The sequence below is a fragment of the Chiloscyllium plagiosum genome, chromosome 38 (assembly GCF_004010195.1).
Source record: "Chiloscyllium plagiosum isolate BGI_BamShark_2017 chromosome 38, ASM401019v2, whole genome shotgun sequence".
In the NCBI taxonomy this organism is placed as follows: Eukaryota; Metazoa; Chordata; class Chondrichthyes; order Orectolobiformes; family Hemiscylliidae; genus Chiloscyllium; species Chiloscyllium plagiosum.
In genome coordinates, this window is record NC_057747.1 from 24134166 (window position 1) to 24146737 (window position 12572).

General features: G+C 45.8%; 2 protein-coding genes across 2 annotated transcripts in view; one reads left to right on the forward strand and one right to left on the reverse strand.

The window, feature by feature from the left end:
- cdh23 (cadherin-related 23) overlaps positions 1-12572 on the reverse strand; it is a 799974-nt gene that overhangs the window by 142970 nt on the left and 644432 nt on the right. The gene's annotated exons all lie outside the window — the stretch shown is intronic.
- The window catches only part of vsir (V-set immunoregulatory receptor), a 59418-nt gene that overhangs the window by 32836 nt on the left and 14010 nt on the right, over positions 1-12572 (forward strand). The window contains exons 2-3 of the mRNA XM_043679156.1: positions 4855-5262; positions 7616-7684. Coding sequence (XP_043535091.1) covers positions 4855-5262; positions 7616-7684 — 477 coding nt within the window. The remainder of the gene's footprint in view (positions 1-4854; positions 5263-7615; positions 7685-12572) is intronic.

The following is a 12572-nucleotide window of genomic DNA, read 5'->3' on the forward strand; positions in this document are numbered from 1 at the left end:
CCACCTGCCTGCTCCTGGTCCATATCCCTCCAAACCCTTGCTATTCATGAACTTATCTAAATATCTTTTAAATGTCGCAATTGCGCCCACGTCCACCACATCCTCAGGAAATTTATTCCACGACCCTCTGTGTAAAAAAAATTTGCCCCTTGTGTCCTTTTTAAATCTCTCTTCTCTCATCTTCAAAATGTACACTCTAGTCCTGAAATCCCATCCTAGGGAAAAGACAACTACGATTAACCCTATCGATACCTCCCATGATTTTATAAATGTCTATAAGGTAGCCTCTCAACCTCCTATGCTCCAGTGAAACAAGTCCCAGCCTTTCTTTATAACTCAAACCTTCCACACCCGGCAACATCCTGATAAATCTCTACTGAACCCTCTCCAGTTTAATAACATCCGTCCTATAACAGGGCAACTAGAACTGGACACAGTATTCCAGAAGAGGCCTCACCAATGTCCTGTACAACCTCAGCATGACTTCCCAACTCCTATACTCTAAGGATTCAGCAATGAAGGCAAGCTTGCTAAACTTCTTAACCACCCTGTCTATAAATGGCATGAACTTCAAAGAATTATATACCCAAACCTTTAAATCCCTCTGTCCTACAGCACTACCCAATGTTGGGATGTCATGTTGTAGCCATACAGGGTGTTGGTTTAGATCACTTTTAGAATACTGTGTACAACTCCAGTTGCCCTTCTATAGGGAAGATGTGGTCAAACTTGAAAGAGTGCAGAAAAGATTTACAGGTGGGACTGAAGGGTTTGAGCTATAGGGAGAGGCTGAACAGGCTGGGGCTGTTTTCCCTGGAGCATCAGAAGCTGAAGGGTGACCTTATAGAGGTTTATAAAATTATGAAGGGCATGAATAGAGTGAATAGCCAAGATATTTTCCCTAGTGTGGGAGAGTTTCACTGGAGCATAGGAGGCCGAGAGGCGACCTTTTAGACATTTATAAAATCATGGGAGGTATCGATAGAGTTAATCGTAGTTGTCTTTTCCCTAGTGTGGGAAAACTAGTGGGCATAGATTCAAAGTGTGAGGGGAAAGATATAAAAGGCACCTAAGGGACAACTCTTTTTCACGCAGAGGGTGGTGCATGTATGGGACAATCTGCCAGAGGAAGTTGTGGAAGATGGTACAATTACAACATTACATCTGGATGGGCACATGAATAACAAGAGATTAGAGGGATTTGGACCAAATCCTAGCAAATGGGATTAGGTCAGATTGGGATGTCGGGTTTGCACGGACAAGCTGGACTGAAGGGTCTGTTTCCATGCTGTATGACTATGAGGTAATCGGTAGTTCACAGAGAGACTGGAATGTTTGAACTTCTCCTCTTCTATTGTGTCCCAATGAAATAACAAGGTGAATTCAGCAAAACCAAATGACTCGTTAAATGGGCAACAGAACTAAGCACTTTGACTGGAATAATATAGAATTTACTATATGGGGAAAATCTTCAGAAATATGAAGCACAAAGGGTCTTGGGACTCCTAGTTCCGGATTTGGTTCAGGTTAACATGCAGGTTCAGTTGGCAGTTAGGAAGGCAACTATAATGTTAGCATTCATTTTGAGAAGGCTAGAATACAAGAGCAGGGATGTACTGCTGAGATTGTATAAGGCTCTGGTCAGACTGCATTTGGCATATTGAGCAGTTTTGGGCTCTGTGTCTATGGCATGATGTGCTGGCTTTGAAGGAGGTCCAGAGGAGGTTTACAAGAGTGATCCTGGGGATGGAGGGCTTGTCATATGAGGAACAGGTGAGGATTCTGGGTCTGTACTCGATGGAGTTGAGAAGGATGCTGAGGGGATTTCATTGAAAGAGAGAGGCCTGAATTGAGTGAATGTGGAGAAGATGTTTCCAACAGTAGGAGAGAGTAGGACTGAAGCACAGCCTCAGAGCGAAGGGACGACCCTTTAGAACTGAGACGAGGAGGGGTTTTTTTCGCCAGAGGGTGGTGACTCTGTGGAAGTCATTGCCACAGAGGGCTGTGGAAGCCAAGTCACTGAGTGTATTTAAGACAGCCTGAATTGAGTGAATGTGGAGAAGATGTTTCCAACAGTAGGAGAGAGTAGGACTGAAGCACAGCCTCAGAGCGAAGGGACGACCCTTTAGAACTGAGACGAGGAGGGGATTTTTTCGCCAGAGGGTGGTGACTCTGTGGAAGTCATTGCCACAGAGGGCTGTGGAAGCCAAATCACTGAGTGTATTTAAGACAGAGGTAGATAGGTTCTTGATTAGCAAGGGGCAGGTGAATGGGCTTGAGAAACATATCAGCTGTGATCGAGTGATGGGCTGAATGGCCTGATCTGCTTCTATATCTTATGGTTTAAGCAAAGACAAGTGAATGCCAACTTGGAGGATTTTCTACAAAAGGACTTTTTTTACTCTCATCTGGACTCAAGAAACTCAATGTGTCACTCTTCCCAGGAAGAGGCTGATAAAGCATGTCTGATGTTTTGAAGATGAAAACATGGACGAGTCAGCTGAGTCTCATTGCTAGACCTCTCCTGTCAGTGTACTCTGAGAAAGAGCAGGTGAGTTATCTCCAGGATCAAGTGCAGTACCTGCCTCTCAGCCTGTGTCGTGGGATCTTACTGTGTGGCTGTCAGGTTACCCTTCTTCCAGCAATGGCAAAGAATGTTGTGGTTCTGTTCGCCAAGCTGGGAATTTGTGTTGCAAACGTTTTGTCCCCTGTCCAGGTGACATCCTCAGTGCTTGGGAGCCTCCTGTGAAGCGCTTCTGTGGTGTTTCCTCCGGCATTTATAGTGGCCTGTCCCTGCCGCTAGTGTTTTGTGCAGTCCTTGCATGGGATTTTGTACACAAGGCAGCACCCGAGCTACAAATCTTCTCCCAAACTTTGAATCGCAAAGAATGGAATTTGCTGTAACGCTTTTGGCACATGCTGAAATTTGGAAAGGGTGGTGTACTGATCAACATTCTATATTTCAAACAAAACCAGGCAAAGCCCCATTTGTGAGGTATTGCAGATGGGAGGACATTTGGAGATGGGACTCGAGGTTAAAGTCTGATTCTCTCTTCACATGGCAGCCTCACTTCACTGAGAATTCTGTAAGACCTACCTGCTTATAGCATCATAACTCTACAGATAGAAGCTATTCAATCCATTGAATCTGCATCAGCCCTCCAAAGACCATTCCAACCAGACCCACCCTACCCTATATCTGTAACCCTGCATTTCCCATGGCTAACCCACCCAGCCTACACATCACTGGCAAGTTAGCATGGCCAATCCACCCAACCTGTGTTTCTTTGGACTGTGGGAAACCCACGCAGACACAGAGAGAATGTGCAAATTCCACACAGACAGTCACCTGAGGCTGGAATCGAACCTAGATCCCTGCTGCCATGAGGCAGCAGTGCTAACCACTGACCCACCATGCCACCCAACCCTGGAGGGTGCTGTGAGGATGTGGTGATCAAAGATTGGTTGGAGGCTGCGGTCATAGGCGTCACTCTAAGATGGCAAATGAACATTTGGAGTGACGCAGCGTGCGCTGGTCTCTCATCACCTTTGCCTCTGACCTCTGACTCAGTGTGTCATGGGTTCAATAGCCAGTCCCTGGAGACCTGGGGACAATAACCTCAGCTGACACTTCCCACTCAGCGCTGAGGGCTGTACCACACTGTCAGAGGTGCCATCTTTCAGTTAAGTCAAATCAAACCAGGGCCTGGTCTTCTGCCTTTAGAAGGATATATAGCTCCCCCAGCCTGCTTCGAGCACAGGAGTGGAGCTATCGCCAATCTCCTGGCCAGTAATTATCTCTCATCCGCGTGACTAAAACAAATGTCATTACAGCCGTGCAGTTTGTGGGAGCTTGCTATGTACAAATTGAAGCCTGAGTTCCCTTCATTAGATTGGTGACCATGTTTATAAAGTACTTAATTGGCTAACAAGTGCTTTGGGCTGTCCAGAGGTTGTGAAAGGTGCTGTATCAATGCAAGTCTTTCCATCCCTACTCCTGGTAAGCACATCTGAGATTAACATTTCGACACAAATTGAATCAAGATGAAAGTTGCCGAAAAAAAAAATATGCTGGAGCCCAAACACACCACAACAACTCCCAATGAAACAGGCTGCACCTCTAATTCTGTCAGGAAATTTGGGCATTGCTGGCTGGGTCAGCATTTATTGCTGGTCGCTACATGCCCTCTAGAAGGTGATGGTAAGCTATCTCCTTGTACTGCTGCATTCCGTGTGCTGTAGGTTGACTCACAATGCTTTTAGGGAGGGAATTCCAGATTCTGACCCAGCGACAGTGAGGGAATGGTAATATATTCGAGTTGAATTGAATTTATGGTGAGTGGCTTGAAGGGGAACTTGCAGGTGGTGGGTGGGTCTGCTGCCCTTGTCCTTCTAGATGGAAGCGGTTATGGGTTTGAAAAGTGCTGTGTATGGAGGTTTGGTGAACTTCTGCAGTGTGTCTTGTAGATTGTACGCACTGCTGCTACTGAGTGTCCGTGGTGGAGGGAGTGGATGCTTGTGGATGTGGTGCCAATTGAGTGGGGCTTGCTTTATCCTGGATAGTGTCAAGCTTGTTGGGTGTTGTTGGAGCTGCCCCCACCCAGGCAAGTGGGGAGTGTTCCAGTACACTCCTGACTTGTGCCTTGCAGATGGTGGACAGGCTTTGGGGAGTCAGGAGGTGAGTTACTCGCTACAGGATTGCTAACCTCTGACCTGCTGTTGTAGCCCCAGTATATATATGGTGAGTCCAGTTCATCTGGTTGTAACCCCCAAGATGTTGACTTGGGGTGGGAGTCAGCATTGCGAATGCCATTAAATTGTCTGAATTTGATGCATGCCTTTTTCTCTCTGCAGCTCAGGCCACAGTGCTGAAGGTGTCAAGCAATCACATGGTTTACACATGCCCCGAGGGGGTGAATGTCACCTTTAAGTGCAGCCTTTCTGGACACCTAAAGGACCGGCATGATTTCTTGGCCAAACTTTGGTACTACAGCCGCAGCAAGAACGCTCTGTGCAAGGAGAAGATGCACATCCGTAACACCACGGTCACGTGGGAGAACCACAATCCGAGCAAGGGTCACGGGGTCTACATGAGTTCCAATCACCAGGGCATGTTCTGGGTCAACCTCAGTAACCTGGTTCCAGATGATGAGGGCGTTTACTGCTGTGTGGTGCATGAACTGCACAGATCACAGCCAAACACACACCACCCGAAAATCGAGCTGACTGTGTATGGCACCATGGAGCTCCAGGTCACCCCAGGTAGGTTTCGGTAGAAAACGATTCTGTCCGGGAATGTGCACAGCCGGCTCGATCCCTGTAACCTGACCTTTGACCCAAGTGTGGGAATTTTCTCCAGGCCAATATTTTTACCTCCAAGGTCTCACACCTTTCTTTGAAAGAAAATGATCTAGTTATTTGTCCCAAGGCTGACATGTGGGATCTTGCTGTGCACAGGTTGCCTGCTTCGTCTTCTGTTTCATAAGTGTGCAAACTGTCTGCAAAATATATCATTGCATCTTTCAGTGATTTGAACTGAAAGAGAGTTGGGCAACAACAACAAGTTGCACTACATAGCCTCTTCTTCACTGAATGAAATGTCCTAAATGATTTCGCAGGAGGACTGACAATCAAGGTGTAACACTGAGCCATCAGATGGGGTTTTAGTGCAAGTACCAACATTGAGGTCAAGGATTTGGGTGTGTGGCATGCTGACAAGTGCAGAGAGTTGAGATAGAGGCTGATTGACATTCCTCTTAATTTCACAAAATGGCACCTTTCTCAAGGTGAGGTGATCCCCTGAATTGAATCAAAATTCTATCCATGATTAAGGTTTTACTAATTAAACACCATGATAGTACCCATGAACCAGCTAGTTGGAAATGTTTCACTTGGATTGGTGGCACCACGACTCAGTGGTTAGCATTGCTGCCAGGGACCCGGGTTTGATTATACTCTCAGATGTCTGTCTATGTGGAGTTTGCACATTCTCCCTGTGACTGTGGGCATTCCCTCTAGATGCTCCACTTTCTTCCCACACTCCAAACGTGTGCAGGTTAGGGTGGATTGGCCAAGCTAAATTGCCCGTTGTGTCCAGGGATGTGTGGGTTAGCCATGGGAGATGCAGTGTTTTAGGGATGGGAAGCTCTTAAAAGGGTTGGCGTGGACTCGATATGCCGAATGGCCAGCCTCCACACTGGACATAAGTGAGGGCAGATGTGACTGCCTGGTTAACTGGAGGGAACCGTAGCCTTAATTTTTGTCAATGATCTCAGCACCAGAAAGGATTTCTGTGTCAGCATGATTCAGGGTCTTGCAGTGATTCAGGAAGGCAGCTAACCACCACCTTTTCCATGCCAACTTGAGATGGCACAATGGTACCCACTTGGTGCCTTCTTGTGACTGAACACAAAAGAACAAGATATAACGATATCCTCCACAGCAGCCATCAAAGCTGCGCTCCCTCCACTCCCACTGGGCCATCACAGCTCCTGTAATGTCTTCCCTGATGTAATGCAGGTTGACTCGCAGACAATGCGATGCTAGAATGGCTACAAGGCTGATCCTTGCTTCAACACAAAGTTTCAGCAAAACTTGAGACCCTTTAGCTCTAGTGGATGATGGAGAGAGGGCACAGGAAACATAGGGCACAGCAAAATGCCACTTTTAACCACATGATAACAGGACAGAGCACACAGATCTAACAGTTGCACCCCCACCCCAAATCTCAGCCAATGTCTGTCTCTCAACAAGCTTCACTAGATCTGATCACAGAGTCATACAGCACGGAAACAGACCCTTCGGTCCAACCAGTCCATGCTGAACATAATCCCAAACTAAACTAGTCCCAGCTGCCTGCTCCTGGCCCATATCCATTCAAACTGTTCCTATTCATGTATCCATCCAAATGTATTTTAAATGTTGTAATTGTACTCACATCCACCACATCCTCAGGAAGTTCATTCCACACACAAACCACCTGTAAAATGTTTGCCTCTTACTTTTTAAAAAAATCTCTCCATGATCTTAAAAATGTGACCCCTAGTCTTTAATCCCCCATCCGAGAGAAAAGACAATGACCGTTGACTCTATCTATTACTCCTCATGAGTTTATAAACCTCTCTAATGTCACCTGCCAACCCCATACGTTCCAGTGAGAAAAGTCCCAGCCTATCCAGCCTTTCTTTATAACTCAAACCTTCCAGACCTGGTCATTTCTCAAATTATTGTTTGCAGGATTTCACTGTGCAATAATTGGCTGTATTGCATCACTGGGATTACTGCAGAAAATGCTGAAGGTTAGCTGCAAATTGCTTTGGGGCATTGGGACCATCTAAGGCACTTTATAAATGCATGTGCTTATTTCCTTTAAACTGGAAAATGGATAAAACCCACGGCTGATATCAAGGGGTGCACCTCATCCACAGTGTCACCAGGAGCTGGATATTTTGCCAGGTAAGGGAGAGGAGACAAAATATTTGAGAAGGAACACTGAGCTCCATCAGTCAGATGATCTTCCTCCATGTATGTGTCTGCTGGTACCAACACCAACTTCACACACTGAATTGTGAAGAAACTGTTGAACTGCTCTTTTTTATATTTTATACATACACAGGAAATGGAACTCACGTTGCTAATCAGAAGTGTACTTTTCGTGACCGTACTGAAGTATCAGATACAGAAGGTAAGATATTTACTCTCTCATCTTATTTCGGGATTAACTATCCCTTCTATCCCTGTCTCTACTCTTAGGAATGGGGGCAACCATTTTACTCTTTTTGGCAACAACTCATTTCCACTGTCCAGTTTGGTGGGATTGTCTTTGTGTAGCTCTTTCCTATTTCAGAGGAGCCTTACAATGTGCAAGCAGGCCATTCAGCCCATCGAGTCCACACTGAGAGCATCCCACCCACATCTCTGTAACCCTGCATTTCCCATGGCCAATCCACCCTAACCTGCACATCTTTGGACTGTGGGAGGAAACCGGAGCACCCGGAAGAAACCCATGCAGACACGGGGAGAATGTGCCAACTCCACAGAGAAAGAAGGTCCCCCGAGGCTGGAATCGAACCTGGGTCCCTAGCGCTGTGAAGCAGCAGTGCTAACCACTCAGCCACCGTGCTGCCAGGTTCAGTTGGCTTGTGCAATGTTTTCTCCTCCTGCAACTTCAGTGTGGTCTTCCAAAACCCTTCAGTGATTCTCTTCTCTTTGTCACCTCTGTGCTGGGACCATCTGCAGACATAGGAAAGATAGCGGGCCCCACCAAGACGTACCCTTCCATCAGCTCCCGTAAGCCCTCTCCTAAAACTGTGTTGGCAGGTTACAATCACTGAATCAGAACCGAGGACAGCAGAGAAGGAGTCCTTCCAGCCCCTTGCCAAACTGTCAGATTAGATTACTTACTAGGTTAGATTATTTACAGTGTGGAAACAGGCCCTTTGGCCCAACAAGTCCACACCGACCCTCCGAAGCGCAACCCACTGAGACCCATTCCCCTACATTTACCCCTTCACCTAACACTGTGGGCAATTTAGCATGGCCAATTCATCTAACCGGCACATTTTTGGACTGTGGGAGGAAACTGGAGCACCCAGAGGAAACCCACGCATACATGGGGCGAATGTGCAAACTCCACACAGTCAGTCGCCTGTGTTGAAGAGCAATTCATTGAGTTGCACCCCCCTCCTCTTTCTATCCCCATGAATTTTAAACTTCTGTTTCGTGTACAGAAGAACCTCGATATCCAGCAGTGAAATAATTGAACTTTGGATCTTCTGGACAAGATCACAAGGTCCCGATGCGTGGCTAACTCTGTTATATGGCATTTGGTTAACCGAACAAAATACTCCCCGCCCGTGTCCTTCAGATAATTGAATTTCCTCTGTATTTATCCCTTCTTTTATTTTAATTTAACTTACTTTTCCTAACCAGCTGCTGGAGAGATGTCATTCCACAGAAGTCAGGCCTCCTGGCCACTATGCCACATCTGTATCCACCACCTGATCGGCTAATTCAGTCCCATTCCTAAACACTTGCTGCAAGAGGAAGTGTTCCTTCCTGTCACCTTTGGTTCTTCAACCTGTTTCCTTCACCCATTGAAAACTGTTCCTCGCTATTTACTGAATCAAAAAATGATTTTAAACAGCTCTGTCAAATCTCCCCATAGCCTTCACTGTTAAAAACAACGGTTTAGCCACAATTGCCTCCAGCTGTTGGTATATTTTAAAATTCATTCTCTTATGTGCGATGATATGAATGTTAATTTTGTATCTATTATTTACTGTGTGTGTGTTTTGAGCTGACAGCTGTAAGAAGTTAACTGGAGAACTGTAACAATCAGAGAACACATGGACAGTCAATCCTGTCTTGGCACAACGGTGGGAGTTGTTGGCAGGTTTTTACTGCATAGAAATGTATAAAAATAGGAGCGGGAATACGACATTCAGCCTTTTGTGATGGCTCCATCATTCAAACATAGAACAGTACCACACAGGAATTGGCCCTTTGGCCCACCGTGTCTGTGCTGACCATGATGCTATTCTAAGCCAGTATGATCATGGCTGACCATCCAGCTCAGTACCCTGCTCCCATTTATTCCCTTTAGCCTCAAGAACGATATCCAACTCCTTGAATGCATTCAACATTTTGTCCTCAACTGCTTTCTGTGGCACAGAATTCCACAGTCTCTTTGGGTGAAGAAATTCCTCCTCATCTCAGTTGTAAATGGCTGATCCTATATCCTTCACTGTGACCCCCAATTCTGGACTCCCCAGTAATCAGGAACATTCTCCCCTATGTCACTTGGAATAGTTGAAGTGTTACTGAACAGTCAGTTTTAGGAAGTGAGTCAGAGGAAGGTGGCGGGGAGGGGGGGAGGCGTGATTGCTACATTTGGGCTGCTAGTCAGTCAATACTTAGGATGGAGACTTTCTCCGGAAGAGGATGCTACCGTGGCTAAAGAGTTAGGATGCTGAGTAGTGCAGGGAGCCAGTAGGTTCTGCTGAGTGTTGGGGTTAAAGATCAGGAAAGGTCCTGCAACTTTGGAATCTCCGAAGAAGGCTCCAAACCATGACTGGTTGAGTGCAGTTGAGAGTGGGGCTGAAGGAAGTCTACAAGTAGTATATGCTTGATGCAGGGAGCAAGATTGGAGCTTGAAGGAACCTAGAGGCCATGTTAGTTTGGTGACATTATCTGTTTGCAATGAAGCTGAAATGGTGCCATGAGTAGCTGCTGGAGTACTGTTCCCAGAATTTAGGGGGAAGCACAGTGAGTAACCAGAACATGTCCAGTCGTTGAAACAGTCTGTGGCCGAGTGGCTTTTGAGGGAGTTCATGAGCTAGCTCTTTGAAAGTGAAGAATCTGGAATCCTTAGAGAGGAGACAGCGTTCTTTGTTATGAGAGTCGGGGATCCAAGGTGAGGGAAAAATGCAAGAGATAAGTATACAGTAAATGGCAGAATTCTTCGGAGCATTGAAGTACACCAGGATCTTGGGGTAGAAGTGAATAGCTTCCAGGAAATGGCAATACAAGTGGACAGGTTGATGAAGAAGGTGCATGGCATGCTTGACTTCATCAGTCGGGGCAAGGACAGATGTTGGTAAGTCATGTTGCAGCTGTATAACACTTTAGTTAGACCACATTTGGAGTATTTCTGTTGAGTAGTTCTGGCTGACACATGATAGGAAGGATGCGGAGGCTTTGGAGATGGTGCAAAGGAGGTTTACTAGGATGGTGCCTGGATTGGAGCATATTAGCTATAAGGAGAGGTTGGGCAAAGTTGGATTGTTTTCATCAGAGCCTGAGTGGTGACCTGATAGAAATATGTGAAATTATGAGAGGCTTGGATAGGGTGGATAGTTGGAGTCTTTTTCCCAGGCTGTAAGTGTCAAATACTGGGGGGCATAGGTTTAGGATGAGAGGGGGCAAGATTAAAAGATATTTTTGTACAGAGGGTGGTAGGTGCATGGAATGTACCGCGAGTAGGTGCTAGAAACAGATACAATAGCAATGTTTAAGAGGCACTCCGACAGACACACGGACAGGCAGGGAATAGAGGGATACTGGCCATGTGCAGGCAGATGGGAATAGAATGACATCATCCTCAACACTGAAATGGTGGGCTGAGGATCCTGTTCTCTGTTTGATGTTATTGGTTAATACACCTGAAATTGAAAAGATAGTCTCAGTAATAAGAGGGCGGCATGATGGCCTCACAGCGCCAGGGACTGGGGTTCAATTCCCGCCTCGGGTAACTGTCTGTGTGGAGTTTGCACATTCTCCCCGTGTCTGTGTGGGTTTCCTCTGGGTGCTCCGGTTTCCTCCCACAGTCCAAAGATGTGTGGGTTAGGTGAATTGGCCATGCTAAATTGCCCATAGTGTTAGGTGCATTAGTCAAAGGGAAATGGGTCTGGGTGAATTACTTTTTGGAGGGTCGGTGTGGACTTGTTGGGCCGAAGGGCCTGTTTCCACACTGTAGGGAATCTAATCTAATGAAGATTAGGACAAAATCACTGATTATTGTAAAAAAAAATCCATCTGGTTTACTAATGCCCGAGAGGGAAGGAAATCTGCTATCCTTATCCAGTCTGGCCTACATGTGACTCTAGACCCACAGCAATGTGGTTGAGAATTTCACTTCCCAGTTAAGTGGTTGGGGATGGGTAAAAAATGCTGGTCTTACCAGTGACACCAATATCTCTTGAACGAATATGTTTAAAAAAACTAGCTGATTTCCTTTCTCAACAAGGCCTCATGTTTTAAAGGAAGGTATCATTCATATTAATTTTCAGACTTTACTTTGTGACAGAAACATATTTCCTCTTCTGAAGTGCACAGCCAGTTGGCAGGCTGGCTTTGCTTATGGGCAGTCAGGACTACACCCCACCCCCTAGTCATGCAATGATCAGAAAATAAACTTCAGAATAACTCAATGAAACTGAAAACCAATCATTGGAAACAGAAACAGATGACAGGCTGTCCCTGACTGCACATGTTAACATTTACTCAATGGACAGTACATGTACATGTTAGCTCAGCTGGATGGACAGCTGCTCTGTAATACAGAGTGTCGCCAACAGCGTGGGGTCAATTCCTGCACTGGCTGAGGTTACCCTGAAGCACTCTCCTACATAACCTCTTCCCTTGCCTGAGGTGTGGTGACCCTCAGGTTACACCACCAGTCATCTCTCTCTAATGGGAGAGCAGCCCTACGGTTGGGTAAGACTCTGGTGACTTTACCTTACACCAAAAAAACTTCTCTTTCAAAGTTAAAAATCACACAACACCAGGTTATAGTCCAATAGGTTTACTTGGAAGCACTAGCTTTCGGAGCGACGCTCCATCAGGTGGTAGTGGAGGGCTCAATCCTAACACACAGAATTTGTAGCAAAAATTTACAGTGTGATGTAACTGAAATTATACATTGAAAAATTGATTGTCTATTAAGCCTTTCATCTGTTAGAATACAGTGATAGTTTCATTTCTTTCATGTGTAAATCACAAAACCTTTTTTTTAAAGTTGCATTCTCGGGTTAGCTGTTAACAATAGTGATAGCTAGACAATATGTTGAAGG